The sequence below is a fragment of the Papilio machaon genome, chromosome 29 (assembly GCF_912999745.1).
Source record: "Papilio machaon chromosome 29, ilPapMach1.1, whole genome shotgun sequence".
NCBI classification, from domain to species: Eukaryota; Metazoa; Arthropoda; class Insecta; order Lepidoptera; family Papilionidae; genus Papilio; species Papilio machaon.
This window is the reverse complement of record NC_060014.1, coordinates 1,359,736-1,383,392: the sequence shown is the minus strand read 5'-3', so window position 1 is coordinate 1,383,392 and position 23,657 is coordinate 1,359,736. Positions and strand designations below refer to the sequence as shown.

The window sequence follows — 23,657 nt, the reverse complement described above, 5'->3', positions numbered from 1 at the left end:
CCTAATAAACGTCGAGTTCGTTTGGATCCTTTTGTCGAATTGTCGAATAAAGATTTAAGACAAAATTACCGATTTACCAAACGTTTTGCGGAAAAAATAGTGGATGGAAAAAGTAACGCACGATTGTGCGACTAATTGACGCAATATTTCCTAAAATATTACAAAATAAAATAATTCTTCCGGATCAAAGAAAGTTTTTAAACGTAGTAGTAAATTAAGTAGTAGGTAATTAATTATTTACTTTCTTCTCAGAAGTCCAATTTGCAGATCATTTTGCATATCGTTGATCCATTTTCAATTAGTTTATTTACAATTACACACGTAAAAACAAGTACGCGCGGGGCGAGCACTTTCAAAAGAATTCCGTTTGACGTGCTTTATTCTATTCCATTTTATATACATACCCGATAAAAGATAGCCAGATGTTACAACTTTCGCAGAAACGGAACGTTTATTATCGAATGACATTTAGTGAGCGAATGATTATCTGTCATAATCGATTGACCGTGGTTCAAATTCTTAGTTTATGAAGTTCTGGTTTGGTCTACGTTTTGTAATACGGATTCATTTAGACCATGGTTTTAGAGATTAAGCTAGACTACGTAGTTCGGGTTTAAACCAGAGTTGTTGAGATTTTTTGTAATAAGGCGGTTAGTATTTCTTTAAAAAAATCTAGTACTCATTTTTTTTTTTAATATACTTTCCAATAATACTCAAAATACATGATTCTTAAAAAAATAAATTACTTTTGTTGAATGAAAAGAAAAAGTAACAAAAAAGCCAACATCACGCGGTGTTCCCAGGCGGTCACCCATCCAAGTACTGACCGCGCCCGACGTTGCTTAACTTCGGTGATCGGACGAGAACCGGTGTATTCAACGTGGTATGGACGTTGGCGAATGTCTCACAACATTTTAGAAAGAGTATATAAGTTATTAAAAAAAAAAACTTGAGAGGTGTGTTGGGACACCCGGATGGAACGAAGTTCCTTTCTATTAATTGGTGAAGGAACCAATGTTTATCTAATATATAAAATTCTCGTGTCACAGTTTTCGTTCCCGTACTCCTCCGAAACGGCTTGACCGATTCTCATGAAATTTTGTGAGCATATTCAGTAGGTCTGAGAATCGGCCAACATCTATTTTTCATTTTTTTTTAACTGCGCGCGGACGGAGTCGCGGGCGACAGCTTGTAACATTATAAAAACAGTATGAACTAACAAAGAAAAACTCGTTATGTTTGATTTAATTCATTAAAATATAATAAACAAAATTAACAAATCAATCATAACGGAATCTTTTGAAACAATTTTCACATTAGTGGATTGGTTAAAATGTAGAAATAGACCATCAATAATAGCGCCATCAATAATAGATGGCGCTGATAGATTCAACATATTGTTTGTTATTGTTTATTATCGCTAGGTGGCGCTATTTTATAAAAAAGGCTCAATGAAAATTGTAAAACTGCACCTGTTTACTCTAATAAAACAATGTTAGACATTGTTTAATTAAACACGTGTTTTAACACTTTAACCGCCTCTGATTTATATATGACGTCAACGTGGTTATATGTTTCACCATAAATATATATTACAACAATACTTTCTGTATAAGTACTTCATTATTTATTTGTAAAGATCTCATTTCTCAAGTCCACGTATAATAATGTTACAATAACTATGATTTGTCAAAAATCTAGTCACAGTATAAAATGGTTGACGTATGTTTAAGTTAAAATGTATTTGAAAGTCTTTTAAATTATTTAATTAAATTATTAAATTAAACTTGTTAATTAAATAATAATTTCGCATCACATGTCACGGGGTTCCGTGGTGTAGTGGTTATCACATCTGCTTTACACGCAGAAGGCCGCCAGTTCGATCCTGGCCGGAATCATATCTTTTTCATCTTTTGTCATTTTTTGCAATCTAGTGTTTTAAAATTACTGTATCTTACTTCTTACTAATATTATAAACTAGCTTTTACCCGCGACTTCGTCCGCGCCTAGTTCTAAGCTCAATTTTCAGCTAAATCAGTTCGACCTATCTTGAGTTATAAATATAGTGTAACTAACACGACTTTCTTTTATATATATAGATAGATGTGAAAGTTTAGATGGAACAGCTCAACTAATCTCACTATAATTTGACACATGTAGAACATAGTCTGGAAAAACAGATAGGCTATCAAGTTTTTTTTATTACGCACGGAAGGAGTCGCGATCGACAGCTAGTTTTAAATATAAAGTACCATAAAGTAACTAGTGTTATTCTGTTGGTGTCAGCATCAAATTATAAACTTGTAACGAAAAATCAACATGTTGAAAATTTTGTATGTGTGTCTGTCCGTAAGTTCGCATATGTTACAGGTAATCTTTGATATGGTTGGATTTATTTTGACTGGACTTCTGTAAATTAGCTGATGTGTGCGGAAGTAAAATAGGCTAATTTGTTTTTTTTATTCGACGCTGAGGCTTTCGCGGGCAACCGCTAATGTGGTAATACTCTAGTAGTAAAAGCCGCACTTTTACTAAAAGCGCTTTTGTCCACCAACACCGGCATCGTCACAAGTAGGGTTACCAGGTCACCAAACCTACTAACCGGACAGACCAGCCATTTTGGCCGGACATTTGGGTAGAAAGGTCGGACACCCTATATTATTTAGGATTTTGTCTCAGTATTAATAGGTACACTCTCGTTTGGGAAATGTAAAAAGCCTAACAAAAGCCAGAAAACCGTTTATTTTTGCCGGACACGCAATCAAAAAGCCTACCTATCCGGCTTTATCCACACGCCTGGCAACGCTAGTCACAAGCTTATTTCTGTCCGAGATCGAAATAACGTGACGGTGGTCAGTTGTCTACAGCAGTGATTGTCAAACTTATTTCTTTCACCGCCCCCTTTGAAAATCAATTATATTTCAGAGCGCCTCTAATTTTTATTCAGCCCTAAAACTTAAAAATCACAATTTCATTACTGTAATTAATTTCAATGCCCCCCATTTTTTGGGCCTCTTATCGCCCACTTTGGGAAACACTGGTCTACAGCAACGATCTCGGTGGAATGTTTTCGCTACGTACTACGTACGTTTACGACGTCACGTCGCCGGCAAGGTGGACAGATACAAACGTGTTTGGTATTGTCGGCACATAGGGCCATCTCGTTGCTGGGATGACTGCGTTCGGGTGACGGATGTGCGGTTGATAAGTCGCTTTGGTAAATGTATTGTGGCCACTTCGGCGTCATCATCTCGTTCTCGTTGGTGTAACGGTGACGGTGTTGGTGGACAAACATGTTAAGTATGAGAACAGTGCCCTATGAGATTTTGATTAAGGCAGTAAGTAAGCCTGGTACTTTGGCATCAAACTTCTAGTTTACAAAACTTCTAGTTTTGTAATTAAACCTACTAATATTATAAATGCGACTGTTTAGATGGATGGATGGATCTTGATGAAATTTGTCACAGATGTAGAACATAGTCTGGAAGAACACATAGACTACTTATTAAGTTTTTTATTCCACGCGGAGAGAGTTGCGGATGACAATTAATATATATAAATCCATATTTTCAAAGTTTTACCGCTAATCAAAATGCAAAATTTCGCATCATATGTCACGGGGTTCCGTGGTGTAGTGGTTATCACATCTGCTTTACACGCAGAAGGCCGCCAGTTCGATCCTGGCCGGAATCATAACCTTTTTCTCATTTTAAATACTTCATTCATAAATAAAAAATGTATTGAAAATTACATCTAAAATAACTTAGTCGATGCTTAAAAAAATAAAGAAAAACAACTTGTGTACATTTTATATGTTTAGTTGTTTATTATTGTTATTTCTCTTCTTACTATGCGAATGTTTGGATGGATGGATGTTTGTTTGAACGTATCTACAGAACGACTCAACTTCTTGATGTTGATGAAATTTGGCTTGAATATAGAACATTCTGGAAGAACACATAGGCTACTAATTAAGTTTTTTTTTTAATTCAGCGCGGACGGAATCAACGACGATTGCTAGTTATTAAAAATTACTTTACCCACATTTATTAAAAGTAAAGCGCATTCGTCAACTCCTTGTCCACCCGCAGATATAGACAAGAACTATAGTCCAGTCGCGGAGCACGAAAAATTTCGTACATTGAACTGTCATTACCTGTCTCTGTCACTCCCGCGTAAATACAATGAGTCTCGCTCGCACAGATACAATGGCCGCCGTCCTCAGGGATTGTAAACCTTTTACTGGAGACTATAAGGTTTGTTCTTTTGTAATAAATGTGACAGGCGAGACGTCTTCGGAAAGCAGTTACTCCGATACAGAGGAATCGGATTCTGATTTTTTATTTTTTTATGCCGAATTAAGATTAATAAGATTTTTTTCTTGTTAAGATTTTTATTACTTGTAATATAAAATCTAAATAAATGATTTATATAATAATAATAACTATATTTCATAAGTTGGTAAATTTTCTTTCTCCTTCAAATAATTCATGTAAACCGCACTAAATACAAAAATGTTTGTGACTACTGTCAGTAGGTAAAGAGGTCATTGTACGAAATTCTTCGTGCTCCGCGACTGGACTAGTAATAGTGGAAATCATGGTATATAGTCTGTGCAGAAAGTGAATAGGATTTATATTTGAGGATGCAGTAATGCTTTGTTGTTGATCTGTGTAAGATTTTACCCCTTTTAGACATTATTAAATACAAAAAACCGCAAGAAATCACAACAAACAAATCCGTATCAATATAAAACTTTGACGTTTTACAGATGGCTGAATTGGATTACTATCTTAATGTTAGTTCCGTTTTTCGTCACACCTATTATCTTTCCGTACAGACTACAGCAAGGCCACTTTAATAGTTCACATTTGACATATCAGTTTTAGTTTCATAATGCTTAAAAATATCGAATAAAATGAATGAATCAATATCCACCTCAGACTTATTTACATCGAATTCAGTTATTTCATAACACGATTGTTGTTAGTTTTTTTGTAACATCCTTAGTGCTTAAAAAAAAAAGTTTAAAGACAAAACATTGTAACTACGTTCAATTGACATCTTTACAATGGGTATGTAAACGAAATTTGAAAATATTTAACTTCAAAAAAATAATGTACGTCGTTACAAGGTTACATTGTTGGATTTTGATGAAGTGTGATTTACTAAAATATCCCTTTTAAGTTATCATCAGCTCACTATACGTCCCCAATGAGTCTCAGAGTCTACACTAAGTTAGAGATGACTATGTCATAGTCAACCACAGTCAAGTGCGAGTTGACTTCACACATATCATTGAATTTCTTCTCAGATATTTACATCACGATGTTTTCCTTCATCTTAAGAACATCGGATTTATGTACATATCGAGGGGTGAAAGGCTATTTGTTTTAAGCGACATTTTTTGCGATATTGACTTATATATATATTCGGAATCAGGGAATTTTTCTGATTCTGAATATATAATATATATATATATATAAGTCAATATCGCAAAAAATGTCGCTTAAAACAAATAGCCTTTCACCCCTCGATATGTAAATCGAAAAACACTAATACATGGTGGGATTCGAACCCAGGACGTGCAGATCGCAAATCAAGTGCTTAACCCCTGAGCCATCGACGCTCTTTTTTAAATTATCGCAAGAGATAAATTAAACAATATCTTCTTTTTGTAAAGTTTTTTTTATTAAGACTTATAACAACTATGTTATACTATTTTAACCACTATACTTAACTGGCTTGTTACAAGTAAAAAATGAACTTATAAAGTAATAATATATTACAATAATAAACGGTTGTTTTCCAAACGAGACAGTTCAAAAAACTTTTTTTTATAAAATATTATTTGCAACGGCCAACAAAGATAAATACACTCGAACTTCGATTGGCGAGAAACCTTTGCGAGCGAGAGTCATTGTCCGATACCGACGGACTATCTCCATAAGCGAGAAACTCGGGTTAGAGAGAAATCTCTTTAAGAGAGAAATTCGGGTTAGATAGAAATCTCTTTAAGCGAGAAATTCGGGTTAGAGAGAAATCTCTTTAAGCGAGAATTTTGGGTTAGAGAGAAATCTCTTTAAGCGAAAAATTCGGGTTAGAGAGAAATCTCTTTAAGAGAGAAACTCGGGTTAGAGAGAATCTTCTATAAGCGAGAAAAATATCGCGGTTCTCTGGACTCTCACTTACTACAAAATGTAAACTTTGATAACAGTTATTACCAATTATTAGTAAGTTTTTTTTTAATTATTAATCGTGAATTTACAATTTTTTTATCGCAACTTAAAAAAAAGTGCGAATAATATGAATTAATTTCCATCTATATTATAAGGCAGCGATTTAAAACGCACTTTTTAACGCGCAGTATTCCAATTTTGAGCGCTATTCGAACGGAACAAGAATGATTTTAAAGCGCAAACGCAGAGTTTTAACGTTGCGTTTAAAAAGCGCTCGTACGAATGTGCGCTCTGTCAATTTTCACGTTCGTAAAAGTTTTCATTTAACGTATCTCGCCATTTAATTAAGCCGTTGCAAATATTTTTACAGAACATAAATTTAAATAAACAAAAGTTACTATAAATTTCGCCGGCGAATGATTAAGGCAAGCTTAAGTTTAAATAAAAACCAAACTGGATTAATTAGGTTAATTTTTTCAGTTAAAAAAAGCAGTTTCACATTTTAACTTCCTGATTATAATCCTGAAAAGTTAGAGTTAAAAATTGTATGATTCAAAATAACGTAAAATATTTTGCTATCAACAGCAAAATTAATAATAAACCTTATAAATGAAATAATAACCATAAAATATACAAAAAAAAAAAAACTATTGGAACGAAGTTCCTTATCGCGCGTTGTGAAAGGGGGCTAGACGGAAAAAATTCTTAGGAAAAGTTGTCACGACACTTTTTGCTATAGTAAGTATGTTAACGACGAATGAGCGCTACTTCACCATGGCAACCACGTGACAATATATAACGAAAACTCATAGAAATAAAATGTACTTCTTGTGAAGACTTAAGTTTTTTATTCATAGAATAAACATTGGTTCCTTCACTAATTAATTGAAAGGAACTTCGTTCCATCCGGGTGTCCCAACACACCTCTCAAGTTTTTTTTTATTTATTATTACGCTTTATTGAATATTTATTTTTAATTTATTGTATGTTATATTTTGTATACATTTAGTATAAATGATATACCATTTGTAAATATATACAAAATGATGTTCGTGGTCCAGGAATTTTTATCAGCATATAATGTATTTATTAAACTTCTACCGTAATTAAGCTCTCTTGGGATTTTAGACTTTATTATTGTATTTTGTCCAAATATATGTGAAAAAAGAATTTAAAAAAAACTTTATTTGGACCATAAAAAATACTATTTTGACTTAATATTGAAATGCATGTCGGGTTCATCATATCTTACATATAAATAATATAAATATAGTTGAACCTGAATTAGCGAGAAACCTCTGTGAGCGAGAAACTCGGAGAACCTCTACAAGCGAGAAAGATATTAAGGTTCCTTAGACTCTTGCTTATTCAAGTTCGATTGTATTTAGTTTTGTAATCGCCGGCGAAATAATAAAAAATCCCACAGCCGCAAAGACTAAGCATTATTATTAACTTAACTGAAATGCTGTACCCGTTGCCTACTTAAGTCGATTTATTTATAAATAATCTATGATTTTTGTTTTTTTTTACTTATCTTTTCTTAAAAGCTGTCTATACTAAGGTTATATCTATGCTTCTATGCGTATAAAAAAACTTGTACACACATCGTATACAAAGAAAAATTTATTCACACAGTTAACATTATTGCCAGTTAATTGGTGAGGTAACTAATTTGCAATTAAAAAATAAAAATCTTTAATTTTTTTTGTTTTCTTCATACAAAAATTATTTATAAGGTCACAAGTAGAATTAAATAAAACTTTGCAAGTGATAATTTTGTATTTTTATAATCTCAATTTAAAAAAAAAACTGGCAGAATGTCAAATAGACTTTTGCCTTTTCTTTTTAAAATTTCCATTTGACATCTGTCAAATATAAGGCGGTAATTTTGATACGAATTTTGATATTTTATTTTGCAATCAATTTTATTAAAAAAATATATTGTTAAAGTTCTGTGTATTTGTTTAAAATATTTTTCTTTTAAATACGATAATTTTTAAATGTACAAAACGTTTGAAAGTGAACTTAAAAGGCGTTAAATATATCTAGTGAATAGTTTTTTTTTTTATTAGAATTTATACAAGTTGTATGAAATTCCAAATTAAATATAACTGTGGGTTTTCACTGCACAAAATATAACAACCAAAAAAATACCTCTAGATGGAGTATTTTCATACAAGTTTAATCGTAAGACAATTTTACTGTCATTTGTATGAAAAAAAAATCACAAAAAATTTAGTAAAAAAAAATTAATAACGTTTATAAAAAAAATTTCAACCAAGATTTTTTAAAGATTTGTTAAAAAAATATTATTAAATGTTTTATAAATGTCACTACCAATTATAATATTACGTAAAATGTAAAAAATAAACTTAGGCTTTTTATGTAACTTACGTAATTTAATTGACCATAAGGACCTCCGGATAAAGGCCTTCGGAGGTCTTTTTTCTTGCTTCATTTTAGTCCAAATACTCCATTTAGAGGTATTTAAGTAGAAAAAATCACCATTTCTGTTTTTCCAAAGAAAAAAAAAGAGATAATCATATATCTTTACCTACGTTTAAATTAAAACAGCACAAGTTTTAATACATTTTTATTATTTTTTTTTTTAATTTTGTACTTGTTTGAGACCTAAAAGTTTTTTTTTGTAAGTAAAAATAACTGGCATTCAAGTCAATTACCTAATTTAAGAAAAAAAAATAACCTATATACATAATGCTATAGTAAAAATATAGAATAATGTATTGCACAATTTCGCGGATGCGGTAAAAAAAATTATCAGTCACTTCTTTTTTAATGAAATTTTTTAATTCGAAAAGAAATATGTCATTTGAGTTTTTTTTACACACGAATTGTTTAAATGTTTGTTCATTGAAAGAATATTAATTACTAACCTAGAAATATAAAAAGATATCGTACGCGTGGAATAAAAAAAAATCTAGTAATAAATATAGTCTATATCACTCTAGGATAGTGTAGCTTTACAACAGTGAAAGAATTTTTCAAATCAGTTCAGTAGTTTCTGAGCATATTCAGTACAAACAAAAATAAAAAAAAAACTGAAAAAAAAAAAAATTTTTTTTCTTTTTTTATTCATCTCTACCTATCCATTTAGTGCATAGACTTGAGTATATAAATTTAGATATTTCTAAACTCTTTTAAACGACATATATCTTTTCAAAATTACGTAAAATCAATGTGACGTCTTTATTCAGTCAAATATCTCGTACACGCATAGAATTTTTTTTTTCGTTCGTTATAATTCTGGAAAATTCTTTTTATATATAAGGCAAAAAAAAACCACTAATCACACTATAAAAAAAAGAAAAAAATGGAAATTTGTTGTTTTATCACATTTATATAAAAATAACGATTTTTTCAAGTCTATTTAAATTTCACCACAAGAAATTAAAAAGAAAACACTGGTTAAAAATTATTGCATATAGCAAAATATAATCTTTTATGATCACTGGTATTTTATAAAATGCCGGATAAATTAAAAAATAATTAAAATTTTGTGACGCGGAAAGTCTTTAGCTATGAATGGAATAGAGTTCTAATTAATTTGGTGATCCCAACAAATATATTATCCAACCAGTTAGACAAGACACTTTTAATTAGATTTAATTTTGTGAATCTAAAATCTAAAAAGACATTTATAAATGTATCAAAAAGTTGTCTACAGTTTTTTTAGGAAATTAATATCAAAAAGCTTTATTTCTTACTGTTTTTAGATATCTAGAGACTTTGATACTGTTCAATCCGTAAAAATAATTTAAAGATGTAAACAACCCAATTTATAAATGTAAAACTCAATTTATAAATGTAAAATTCAATTTCAAATTGTAAAATCCAATCTGTTATGTAAAACAAGTTTGTAAAATTCATTTATTTATGTAAAAAAGAAACCAGTTTCATTCGTAGTGCTTCGTCTTCCTGTCAATGTCATCATCAGTTCTGTTCATGTGATGGTCGTGGTGCATCTTCGGCACCAGAACCACATTACCATCAGCGGCTTGTTGCAGCGAGTACTGGTTTGATGATAATGGTCTACCATCAGGGTCACGAAGGTTCTAGAATAGATTTATTAAAATTATTAAAAAAGAAGCAAATAGATTATTTTTTTAGCTAGATTTAATGAGAACTAGCTTTTACCCGCGACTCCGTCTGCGCGGAATAAAAAAATGCACACAAGATAAAGTTCCTATGTCCGTCTCCTAGTTCTAAGCTACCTCCCCATCAATTTTCAGCTAAATCAGTTCGAACGATTTGGGTTATAAATAGTGTAACTAACACAACTTTCTTTTATATGTATAAAGATAGATGCGAATGTATGAATAAATGGATGAATGTTTGTATGGAGTTATCTCCAGAACTCAACAGATCTTGATGAAATTTGTCACAGATGTAGAACATAGTCTGGAAGAACACATAGACTACTTATTCAGTCTTTTTTTAATTCCCCGCGAACGAAGTTGCGTGCAAAAGTTAGTATTTCAAATAATTCTATGAAATAAATAAGAGATCATTGTTTTTATATCTTTATAAGGGTCTATTAATCAAGTGCGTTTCGAAATGGGGAAAGGTTCCCGATAAAATCATGAAACATCACAAGTAGGGGGGGTATGCTCTATTTTAGCTCCCCCCTCGTGAAGAATTTATTTTCAACTAAATTTAATGTTAATTTTAAGTTTAATTATAGCAACTAATCAATTATGGAATCGGTTTATAACTTGGCAACACTATCATTAGATTTTTATTTTTTATAAATAATCCTTCCTCTTATTACATTACCAGCATTATCATTACATATTTTTCGATTATATTATTTAACGTATGGCAACACTGACCTGGAACACATGTCGGTAGAGTGCTGCGAACCTCTCCTTGACGCGTTGTCGCTCCGCTTGCAGCGCGCTGTGCTCGCGTTGAGTGCGCGCTTTGCGATCTCGTACTGTACGTACTTCGTCAGCTAATGAAGTTATCTGATCTAACTTGCGCTTGCGGCAGTTCTGAGCTGCAACCTACAAGAGTTAAGTCACCTTACTAATGTTATAAATACGAATGTTTAGATGTATGGATGTTTTTTTTATAATACAAAATGGCAAACGAGCAAGCGGACACATGAATTCTCCGAAATGGCGAAGCGACCGCTGCCCATAGACATTCGCAATTGCAGATGCGTTGCCTACCCTCAATCTACGGTGGAGGAGACGCACAAAAAGAGAATATTTAACCTTCCTATGCATCTCCTCCTCCATCAAATCCACTTCCCCTTCCCATCCTTTATTTATTAGAAAACGGGTGGGAAGGGAAAGAGGACTAAAATTAGTCCTCCGGCACCACACTCATCAGACGAAACGCGGAATTACTTCCATTTCACGCTTGTCTTCTGTGTTTATGTTTGTTTGAAGGTATCTTCCGAAAGACTCAATAGATCTTGATGAAATTTGGCACAGATAATTATCATCAGCTCACTGTACGTCCCCATTAAAGGTCTCAGAGTCTACACTAAGTTAGAGATGACTATGTCATAGTCAACCACAGTCAAGTGCGAGTTGACTTCACACATATCATTGAATTTCTTCTTAGATATTTACATCACGATGTTTTCCTTCATCTTAAGAATGTCAGATAAATGTACATATGTAAATCGAAACCCGAAAAACACATTAGTATATAGCGGGATTCGAACCCAAAGACCTGCAGATTACAAGTCAAGTGCTTAACTCTTGAGCCACCGACGCTCTTAAACACATTTGGAACAGATGTAGAACATAATCTAGAAAAACATATAGACTACTAATTTAGTTTTTTTTTTAATTTAGATCGGATAAAGTCGCGGGTGTTAACTATAACATACCTTGTTCTTGCCTCTACGACGTATATCCCTTATAAGGGACAGTTGTGCCTCACTCAAATCATGTTTGGATAAACGTTCGTTAAATTCATCCATCGGCAGATTGATAATATCATGAACTTCCAACGGTATACCTGTTGATAATTATATATAATATAATACATAAGTAATGTATATAAAAGGTATAAAAATATGATTCAAGTTTGAAGGTTATATTTGTGGGTAACGTCTTATAAATCGTCACATTATCATTTGGAGTCGAGCTTTCGAAACGAATCAATTTATAGTAATGAATATACTCTATGTTACTTAGTGATAATGTACCTTTAGAATGGTAAAGAAATTGACTTTATTCGTTACATAGAAAATTTAAAAAAAAATCTCCTTGTTTTTATATTAAAGTTTAATTCAAATGATATTTCTGATAATATATATATATATATATATATATATATATATATATATATATATATATATATATATTATCATTTCTGCATTCTTACAATATATTGTAAAATATAATAGGTATATATATATACCTATTATATTTTACAATATATTGTTAAATATACTATTAATGTAATCTTTACTTCCTTACTTAATATAATAAATGAGAAAGTAACTCTGTCTTTATGTCTTGCTTTCACGTCAAAACTACTCAACTAATTTAAATGAAATTTGGTACACAGACAGGCTAGAGCCTGAGTAAGGTCATAGACTACTTTTTAACGCTAAAAAAGGGTTGTAAAAGGTTGAAAATGGGGGTGGAAATTTATTAGTATCGTAATTTTTACACTTAAAAGTTATTTTTTAGGCTGTTATTATAAATATGACATTCAAAATTTGTAAAAAAATTAGCTTCAAGAGTGCAAAATAACAGTAGGGAATATGAAAGATAATTAGTTCGGTTTATGTGAATGTTTTCTAAGTTTATTATATTTTGTTGTAACATTTTAAAGTAAAATATTTACCCTAAGTCATTAAAAATGCTACCCAAAGACATTATTTCACGCGGACAAAGTCACAGGCACAACTAGTAAAGAAATAAGCCATTTAAGAATGTAAAATTATTATTCGACACTCACCCAGTGCCTTAGCGCGTTTTTCATCTCTCGAAAGATGCTGTGAACTTGTCGACCCACCGTCAGATGTACTACCGTCTGTCAACCTTCGAACTGTAAACATACTTTGTTACCTCATGTAAATATTTACATTTATAAATGGATAGAAATGACTAATAAAAAGATGGATAGACGAAATAACGTCCAGAAAGACAACATTAAAAAAGGAATTGAGGAAGTTGAAAGAGATCTATGTCCGTACATACAGAGATAATATAAGATATAAAGAAGATGAAAAGTAAATGAAAGATAAAAAGATAAAACAATATGTAACTATCTGAAGATATTTAAATCAGGGATTCCCAAAATGGTCGATATCGAACTTAAAGCATTGCTAATTCTCACTCTATCTTCTATTGTCCTAAGTTAGAATAAAAAAAAAAATAGATCTTAAAAGTAGATAATTTTGCTTTGGGGGTCTGAGGTAACAGTTTATTTTGGAAAAGATGGTCACTTGTTCAAAATAGTTTGTGAATCCCTGATTTAAATTATTACCCGACTGTTAAAAAGGGTAAAGTTTATCGTATGTATGTTATTAGTATGCATTATGTAGGCCTAATTTAAATCTTCTTTCCCTTCCCACTCTTCTTACAAATGGAAGGGGATTTAATGAAAGACACAAGGAAGAGAAAAATTCTCTTGCTTTACGTCTCTTGCTACGTCTATGGTAATAAATGTGCAATTGAGATTATCTATGGACAGTAGTGACTTCACCATTTCGGTGGATAAAAATGTGTTATATCTATTACTTTGTTACCTTCTGTTACCTAAACTACTAAACATATTTTGACAAATGAGGTGTCATTCGATTGGTATTGATCCAAAGAGTGTTATAGAAGTACAAATTGGTTGTTGGAACGAAGTTCCTTATCGCGCGTTGTGAAAGGGGGCTAGACGGAAAAAATTCTTACGAAAAGTTGTCACGACACTTTTTGCTATAGTAAGTATGTTAACGACGAATGAGCGCTACTTCACCATGGCAACGACGTGACAATATATAACGAAAATTCATAGAAATAAAATGTACTTCTTGTGAAGACTTAAGTTTTTTATTCATAGAATAAACATTGGTTCCTTAACTAATTAATAGAAAGGAACTTCGTTCCATCCGGGTGTCCCAACACACCTCTCAAGTTTTGCCTAATAAACAGTGTTATATGTACTAACCTCGTTTATCTCTAGTGACATGTCTCTCAGTGGGAGGTTCGAGTGCGCTGTAAGTGTGGTTGTGACGAACTCTTTCTCCACTAACTCCATAACGACCGGGACTCGATACGTTCGACTGTTGATAAATTAAACATGTCTATCTCTTTCCCATTTATACAACATACGTATATTACGTCTTTGTCTAACATATCACTACGACTCGGGTTTGATCGTTTACTCTGTCTCTTTCCTACTTAAATGAAGTAGATATAGTTGTCTCTTACGACCAAAAGCTATATGTTTTATATTACACTATCTCTTTCATATCTATCTCTTTCACACTTATAGGACGTATGTATATTCCATCTCTTTCATATTTGACATTTAAATGTCCACTAGAAATATTTACCTGCAACAAGGTATGACTGGAATGTGCCGCATTCAAGTCTAGACTGGGCTGGATTGCAGGCGCATGCGGCGCCATCTGACGACCGCTGTAATCTACTGTTGAAGAATTAAACTTTTTAAATACCCTCAAAATGTACGGTATTTTGATAAGAAATGTAGTTTTTAGAAGAACTTTCAATACTTCTTTAGAGAAAAATTAACAAAACTGACTGAAAAAGTCAATAAATAGCAGAATAAGCTTTCTAACTTAAATATACTAAGAATTACGTCAGCTGATGATCAAAAGGGTGCTACTAGTAAAAATTATTTTTAATATTCCGAAGAGAATGCTTTTAGTTATCTTTGTTCCTACAAAGTAGGCACCTTAGTCTTTAGGAGTGGGGGGTGCAGCTGCCCATTCCCCTTTCAGCCCAATTCTACGACGACTACTTTCTTACTTTTGAAATACAAGCTATCAAGAAAAAAAAAAAACATTTAGTTCCAGTTACAAAGTCAAAAAAAATTCTAGATAGACTTACTGAGAATTTCGACATAAAACAGTTCTAGATATAGACCATTGTAATAAGTAATATTAAGTTCTAAGTCTACTTACTATTATGCATTTGTAAGTCGTGATGATAAGTCTGTTCAGGGCATTCATATTTAACGGAGCTGGGGGTGCGAGTTAATGGCTCCAGATTTGTTGGGGGTTGCTCCTGAAAGTAAATTTCATTACATGAAAGAAAAAGAACAGATAAGATATTAAACAAAGCGCAGGAAGAAGATAGCTATATATATTTTTTTATATCATAAGCCATTCGCCACAATAGCGAGGCGATCGTTGCCATAGACATCCGCTAATGCAGATGCATTGTCTACCTTTAATCAACGGAGAACTGGACGCACAGAAAGAGGATATTTTCCCTTCCTATGCGTCCCTTCCTCCGCCAAATCACCACTTCCCTTTCCCATCCTTTCCTAATAAGAAAAGGGTGGAAAGGGAAAGAGGACTAAAATTAGGCCTCCGGTACCACACTCGTCAGACTGTACACAGAATTGCTTCCACTTGACGCCTGTCTTCTGTAAGGTCGTGGTACTTCATCGGATGAGGCCAATTCGTGCACCCAACAAATATTGTTGTTGCGGGATCTACCACTGTTAAATATTGTATTTTTTTTTTTAAGAGAAGGGTCAAACATGCAGCGGGAACACCAAGGTGTTCATCGACGCCCATGGACATCTGCAATTCCAGAGGAATCGCAGATGTTTTGCCAAAAATATCAGATTTTCTATGTTCTAGTACCTGGAAGCATCTTTTGCCGAACATATGATGTTTCTTCTGCGGCGGATGAGATCTCTCTCTGGAGTACGCAGCATCGTACGGCCGGAATTTTGAACTGAGGAATAAGTGAAAATTAACAATTCTATAAAAGTTTAAAAAAGAACCTTAAAAAAACAAATATTGAAATTAATTAATATACATTTTATTGCCATCAAGAGTCTGGAAGAACACATAGTATACTTATTAAGTTTTTTATTTAATTCTGCGTACGGAGCCACGGGCGACAACTAGTTTAATAATTAATCAGATAGTTTGTCAATCCTTTCCCCTAAAATATGTAAAATTACTATAATCATTACTTTACCATTAATCAGACAAAACTAATGTACGAGTATACAATTAATAAAATAGGAGTGTCTGTATGTTATATATAAAAAACAAAAAACTTGAGAGGTGTGTTGGGACACCCGGATGGAACGAAGTTCCTTTCTATTAATTAGTGAAGGAACCAATGTTTATTCTATGAATAAAAAACTTAAGTCTTCACAAGAAGTACATTTTATTTCTATGAATTTTCGTTATATATTGTCACGTCGTTGCCATGGTGAAGTAGCGCTCATTCGTCGTTAACATACTTACTATAGCAAAAAGTGTCGTGACAACTTTTCGTAAGAATTTTTTCCGTCTAGCCCCCTTTCACAACGCGCGATAAGGAACTTCGTTCCAATAACACTTTGGTACATACCTGTGGAACTCTTGAGCGGAATCATTGCCATCACACCATTCTCCATCAGACAGAGAAGGGACTCTCTCAGAGCCCATAGACGACACCGCGCTGTCCGATGCAGAATCACGTTCTGTTAATAATAAGAATAAAAAAAATCAATTATATTTAAAAAAGTAGACTCGAAGGACCAACAACAATTGTTTTGATTAAATTATGTTCAAAAGAAGAGAAATTTAATTTTACTTCTATTATTAGTTCGAGTTTCAAACACCGCTACCAGTCATCAAAATTCTAGAATGACCAGTTTGAAGTTAGTGAATTAAGTAATTAAACATACCAGTCACCACAGTCATATGAGAGTGGTTGTGAGGCGGAATGTGAGGAGCTCCATCCAACATTCGCATTGTGTACATGCCTGGAACAAATAAACATAGACTTATATAGCATCAAACACTTACAAGGAAAACCAAAAAAACCACACAAATAAAGTTGTAATTATAACATTTCTCTCTATCCTGCGCCACCTGTGCCCAGGAAGTGCCGGCTGTTGTCTTTATTTCGTTGGCGTCTTTGGACGAGGCCTTTACCCGAAGAGGGGTTCCTACAGATTAGTTTATTAAAAGAAAAAAAAATCTTTTTTTAAATTAAGGAATTGTAAAAAATTGCAAATAGAAGTAAGTTACTTTGTACATTTTATTTCATTTTTTTAATTTTGTGTTTATCTGTATGGAAATAAATGGCTTTATTATTATTATTATTATTATATTTATTTCAGACAGTGACAGTGGTAGATAGCATATTTTATGGGTGCATGAATGAGTCGGGTCGATCAGCTCAAATACACCACCACAAAGATGACAGGCATAAAGTGGAGTCAATTCCGCGTTACGTGATGAGTGTATTTGACAGAGGTCTAATCTTAGTCCACGTTCCCTCCCTAACGTTATAATATAAAGAAAGGATGGGAAGGGAAATATAGAAATTCTCTTAAATACTACATCCATCATTATTTTATTAATTGTGTAGATAAGTAAGAAATAATTTCCATCAGAATGACCGACAAAATATCACTTCGACACTTGATAACATTATCAATATATAATACTGTTGAAGCGAGTTTATGATGATTTTTTAAAGTCTTATCATTAGGACAGTACAGTGTGTTATCAGTTACATATTAACAAACATATCTAGGCCAGTAAGAGAGACGACTAAAAAGATTTGCTGTGTCACAAAATTTTAAACCTACAGGTAAAAAAACATGACAATTCAACTACAGTAAAACATTCTTATGGTACTGTGGATACTTATGGGAGGGTCTAGAGATCCGTCATAATTTAGTTAGAGTTAGTACTGAAAGTAGCCTATACATTGACACCTTCTCGTGTGTTTTAAGACCGGAACTTATTCTATTATCTTACACAAAATAAACCTGAAAATCAAATTTGAGTGACATATAGAGATTTTAACAGTTAAAAAATATGGAAATATCTAGTTTCTAGTCATTACTGAAATCCCCGAGGTGCATATCTTAAGCCGAATGGCATACTAAGAAAATATATTCATTCAATAACTTGTATGATAAGTATATTTGTTATCAACTGTATTTTCCACAGATAAGTTTTTTTTTAACAACACGCTTTACCACGGTGATAACTAGAATATCAAGGTATGCAAAAATTTTGGAATTTGGACTTTAAACTTTATAAATTATCTACATCGTGATAATGTTGAACATTGAAAAAAAACAAATGTAATTGTTCACAAAAAATATAGCAACTATTAGCTGTGGTTTTTTTTACAGCCACATACAAAAGAAAATTCATTATACATATACTACCCACTACACTACCTACACTACCCAGACGTAATCTGTACTACACCAAAAATACAGCTAGACAAACACACGATTTAACCCTATGCCCGCTGTCAAGTTAAAAAGAGTATATTTTACCATTAAAGTATCACCAAAAATTTGTCAAGACCGCATTTCGGAACCTTACACAGAATCAAGACTCCGGTAAGTTAAAAATCAACTTTTTCAGAAATGGAAAAAATCTTATTTCTAAATGTTTATGAAAAAAACTGCATTTAATAGTTTGGTATGGATATTATACTTTTGCAAAATTATACAACAATCATATCTTTGTATTGCGTTTTTTTTAAAGTTATTATAATTTGCCATTTTCATAAGCTACGCTTAGATGACAGTTTCAGAGTGGGACATAACTTCTATATATGAAAGAGACGTCAATGTTTACATGGATGTTTGTTTGTATCACCAGAACGGCTCAAAGGATCGTGGTGAAATTTGTCACAGATGTAGAACATAGCCTTAAAGAACACATAGTTTACTTATCAAGTTTTTAAAGCAGTCTCAAGCAACAACTACTTTGGAATAAAGTCAAGAAGGTAAAAAGGGAACAAGTATCTAGAGATAGATAAATGCAAAATATTGAGCAAGGTAATATTAACGTGTGTAATATAAAAATTGCTAACGTAACAACACTATGTAATATGAATTTATATAGTCATTACTAATTCGTACATACAACTAAGTACAATAGTCATGTTTACATTTACTTTATTGTGCAATCATCGTGATGTATAATATTTTGTTCATACGCGAAATCGACAAGTTCGTTCACAAAATGGCGGATGACAATAATTACAGCATAGATTAACAATGGGTGTCTGAATACATAATTTCAAACAAAACAGAGATAATATGTTTTAAACGAAGTAAGATAGCCATTTCAGTCAAACCTCAGCAAGACTTCAAGGAATGGATTTTTGTTTCTTCCTAACAGAGATCAACACATGAAACTGGGTTCACGGATCTCACATAGAGATTAAAAGTGACTGAAAATGTAGAGTCTTACTTAAAGCTTTCTCAATTACTTAAGTTTGATTGTTTAGTAGGTTAGAACTTAAATTATTATTAACCCAAAGTGCTTATTCGGACGGGCGCTTTTTTAACGCAGCGTTAACGTATCTCGAGCGATGAACGCTTTAAAATCATCCTTGTTTCGTTCGCTTAGAGCTCAAAATGCATGCCACAAGTTTAGCGTTTTAAAAGCGCTGTCATTATTTTGTTCTATTTGAACGCTTATTTAGTGCGAATGTTTAGATGGATGGATGTTTCTTCGAAGATACATCCGGAACTGCTAAACAGATCTTGATGAAATTTGTCACAGATGTAGAAAATAGTCTGGAAAAATACATAGGCCTACTTATTAAGTTTGCTTTTAATGCCTCGCGGATAAGTCAACTTAATTTTACGTAGTAATGCTGATTGAATGAAAAACGATCCAAAATCATCAAAAAATAATTTCTTACATCATCATGACACTTTAATATTATGTACTATTTTACTTATTGCTTTGTCATGATGATATTCTTATGGAAAAATTTAAAGTCTTAACAACATTAACGAAATTATATGTTTCTTACATAATTATTTAACACAAATTTTAGACTTCCGAAGTTTTTATATTATACTAGCTGTCGCCAGCGACTCCGTCCGCGCGCAATTAAAAAAAACTTAATAGGGGTATGAAAAATAGATGTTGGCCGATTCCCAGACCTACTGAATATGCTCACAAAATTTCATGAAGGTCAAGCCGTTTCGGAGGAGTACGGGAAGCAACATTGTGACACGAGAAATTTATATATAAGACTAGCTGTCGCCCGCGACTCCGTCCGCGCGCAGTTAAAAAAAAAACTAAATGGGGGAGGGGGGTTATGAAAAATAGATGTTGTCCGATTCTCAGACCTACTGAATATGCTCACAAAATTTCATGAAGGTCAAGCCGTTTCGGAGGAGTTCAAGTTCGAACCCCGTGACACGAGAATTTTATATATAAGATTATTTTCTATTATACCTTTATTAGCTGTATCTTTACTCATTGCGGTAAAATACAACTGCACTTGTTTTAATACATATTCCTTTCTCTGTTAAGTCAAAGATAATGGAAGGGATGGCAATATAATACAATTATCTTTACAGTGAAGTTCTACAGATACAATTTACCCATTTCTAGTCAATATTGACTAGCAGATCATTGAACATAATTAATTTTTTTGAAAACCTTTGTGCAACTCTTCACTTATATACATGGGCAGGTTAGGATGGCGCTAGTGGTTTGTAGCGGTGAAACGAGAGCTGTTATTTCCAAGCAATGACTTCTAACGCGTAACTAATAAAAAAGGTCTAAAATGGAATATAGAACTTTGTACTAATTTTATCATTACTAACAGAATTAAAACTTAATAAGTAGTCTATGTTTTCTTCCAGACTATGTACTACATCTGTGACAAATTTCATCAAGACCTGTTGAACCATTCCGGAGATATCTTCATACATACATCTAAACATTCGCATTTATAATATTAGTAAGACTTTACAAATATAGCATACATATATACATAAATGATAAGTTATGCTTAATTGGGATATTTTAAATTACATATATTAAAAAAGTTCCCATATATAAAACCTATTTATTCATGAAAAATTTAATAAAAGAAAAATAACAAGAAAGAACTGCACTAGTCTTTTAACACATTTTTGTAATTGTTAGAGCGGCGCTAGTGGCGTCATAATTTACTTTGACGCGAGAAAAGTAAATGTCATCCACTATCTTAACAGAATATAAATAAATTTTATCTCAAAAATTATAAAAAAAAAAACTTACCATCATATAAATTATAGTACGAACTGAGATAGTCCGGATATAAAACTGGATTTAAATATGGAGATATAGGGTAGTAAGATGGCGCCGGATATGGATAGTGTGTAACTGACAGATCCATTTTAATCTTTTATTATCTCTGCAATCCTTAGTACGAATTTATCTTTTTTTCTCTCTTTCGCTATAGTTTATCAATACGCAGTCTGGTAACAACTGATTTCGTGTCAATCGAACAGCATTTTTTGCAGAACTTGAAGCCGCTTAGGCCACGATTAATATATCATTATTGGACTTTATCATTTCCAATATAAAAGAAGGGGAAAGATAACACTTTATCTAATACGTCATTGGTGGGTTAATCCATTACCAAATTTTATTGTTTACAAACATTTTTCATTCGATTTTTGAACGGTGACGTTGCTATATTCGTTCGGAAATTTCTATTACTCGACATATATAGTTAATCACTTCAAATAAATCTTGTTTTTCAGTCGTAATACCTCTTTAAACAAACCACTCGACTTTCCTTTGTCTCGGTATTACCTTATCTGGTCTACCAAAATAGACTTTGCCCGTATTTCCTTTTGCGTGGAAAAACTCAAATCACTGAATCGTATTCTATTCTATATTTAAAAGACCAGAGACAGAAATTATATCTTTTAAGAACAGATACAGGGACTTTTGTTAGAGAATCGCAAGTAGTTCTTTGTCTTCTTAAAGCACAACAGAATCGGCATAAGCAGAAACAGCAATCGGAACTATGCACCTTTCTTGACTTCACCATACGTTTAATCAAAAAGTATGTCATATGTAGGCTTTTAATTGACAATAAAATAAAATGTCCAAAAAAGACAGATGAAAAAACTTTAAAATTTAACAATCAATATAAAATCAAATAATTTTATAACCAAAAATTGTCCACAGCACTTAAAAAGTCTTTGTATTTAAAAAAAAAAGTTTATCACACACAATATTGTTCACTTTTCAAAGATATTTTGCATCACAAATAATCTGTAGACATAAGAAAAAATTCCCATTTTGATAAATAACGATAACCAAACAAATAATAATAATTATTATTCTAAGACAAACTTTTTAATTTCCGAACGCAACACAACCTTTGACCACAACACGAATGAATAAAAAAACAAATTTAAAAATAAAAAACGTGACAACTGACAGCACGCGTAACTAAATATGGCGGAATGCAATCAACGCGGGTAATTAAATATCTTGCAATGCAAATAAAAGCTTATCTATAGCAAAGTAAATATAATATAAGCTAGATTTATATTCGAACAGCGCCATCCATTTTGGCGGCCGTTTGCTACGATGGCGGTGAATGACTAAACAATTTGTTGAATGACGAATGTTGGGTCAAATAGATAACATCGATAAAATAATACAAACTCATATTCGATATGTTTATTTCAAATTTGATATTTCACGATACGTTATGAATTGCAAAATATATTTTATCTGTACAGATAAAAAAACATGTAACGTGTACAAAAAGATAAGGAGTGTTCAGAAAAAAATCTACAATTTAAATATTTGAAAATAACATTAATAAAAAAAGAAATTATAATAATGTTTTAGACATGGAAGATTCATGTAAAAACCAAATTATAGATAGTTACTAGCTGTCGCCCGCGACTCCGTCCGCGCGCAGTTAAAAATAAATAAATTGGGGGGGGTTATGAAAAATAGATGTTGGCCGATTCTCAGACCTACTGAATATGCTCACAAAATTTCATGAGAATCGGTCAAGCCGTTTCGGAGGAGTACGGGAACGAAAACTGTGACACGAGAATTTTATATATAAGATGTTTGCGGCTCAGTTTTAGATCACTGCGCAGCGCACTTATGACCTTGGGCCGCCAAATTATTTATACAAACTATGCCCCCATTAGGAAAAAGTAAAACTAAATCAATAGCTTATAGCCTCGCTCACAAATGGCCCCGAAATCTTTGTCAGACTGTAGCTCTATGTCATGTGTTACATTTTCCATGCCTAAGTAGGTTTTATATATTTTGTAGCGGCATATTTTCGAATAAAAAGCCTTATACTCACGACACGATTTAAGCTATATATTGCTACGTGAATAAACTTATAGGTTAAGTAAATTGAAAAAAAATATACGAAAAAAGGACTACAATTGCAATCCAATCAAAAATTACATAATAAAGGTAATTTTAATCTAAGAAGGACTTCGTTGTCATTTGAGCATTTGTGATAGAAAGTTTAACGCAATTTAAAC

The 23,657-nt window shown here is 32.4% G+C and overlaps 1 protein-coding gene and 3 non-coding genes across 8 annotated transcripts in view; 2 read left to right on the top strand and 2 right to left on the bottom strand.

Annotated features, from left to right (window-relative positions):
• Window positions 1-778: 778 nt before the first annotated feature.
• Window positions 779-897, bottom strand: LOC123722764. The gene has a single exon (XR_006756572.1). It is a non-coding gene; the product is annotated as a 5S ribosomal RNA (ribosomal RNA).
• A 928-nt stretch (window positions 898-1,825) lies between these two features.
• On the top strand, window positions 1,826-1,898 carry Trnav-uac. Its single transcript has one exon. It is a non-coding gene; the product is annotated as a tRNA-Val (tRNA).
• A 1,722-nt stretch (window positions 1,899-3,620) lies between these two features.
• On the top strand, window positions 3,621-3,693 carry Trnav-uac. The gene has a single exon. It is a non-coding gene; the product is annotated as a tRNA-Val (tRNA).
• Window positions 3,694-10,031: 6,338 nt separating this feature from the next.
• Window positions 10,032-23,657, bottom strand: part of LOC106716961 (segmentation protein cap'n'collar-like) — an 88,915-nt gene continuing 75,289 nt past the window's right edge. For all 5 annotated transcript variants that reach the window (XM_045685419.1, XM_045685415.1, XM_045685417.1 and 2 more), the window contains 10 exons: window positions 17,040-17,117; window positions 16,721-16,832; window positions 15,997-16,090; window positions 15,307-15,409; window positions 14,716-14,810; window positions 14,328-14,442; window positions 13,125-13,214; window positions 12,043-12,173; window positions 11,030-11,203; window positions 10,032-10,252 (listed from right to left, as the gene is read on the bottom strand). In XM_045685419.1, coding sequence (XP_045541375.1) covers window positions 10,094-10,252; window positions 11,030-11,203; window positions 12,043-12,173; window positions 13,125-13,214; window positions 14,328-14,442; window positions 14,716-14,810; window positions 15,307-15,409; window positions 15,997-16,090; window positions 16,721-16,832; window positions 17,040-17,117 — 1,151 coding nt within the window. In that variant the 3' untranslated portion in view covers window positions 10,032-10,093. The remainder of the gene's footprint in view (window positions 10,253-11,029; window positions 11,204-12,042; window positions 12,174-13,124; window positions 13,215-14,327; window positions 14,443-14,715; window positions 14,811-15,306; window positions 15,410-15,996; window positions 16,091-16,720; window positions 16,833-17,039; window positions 17,118-23,657) is intronic.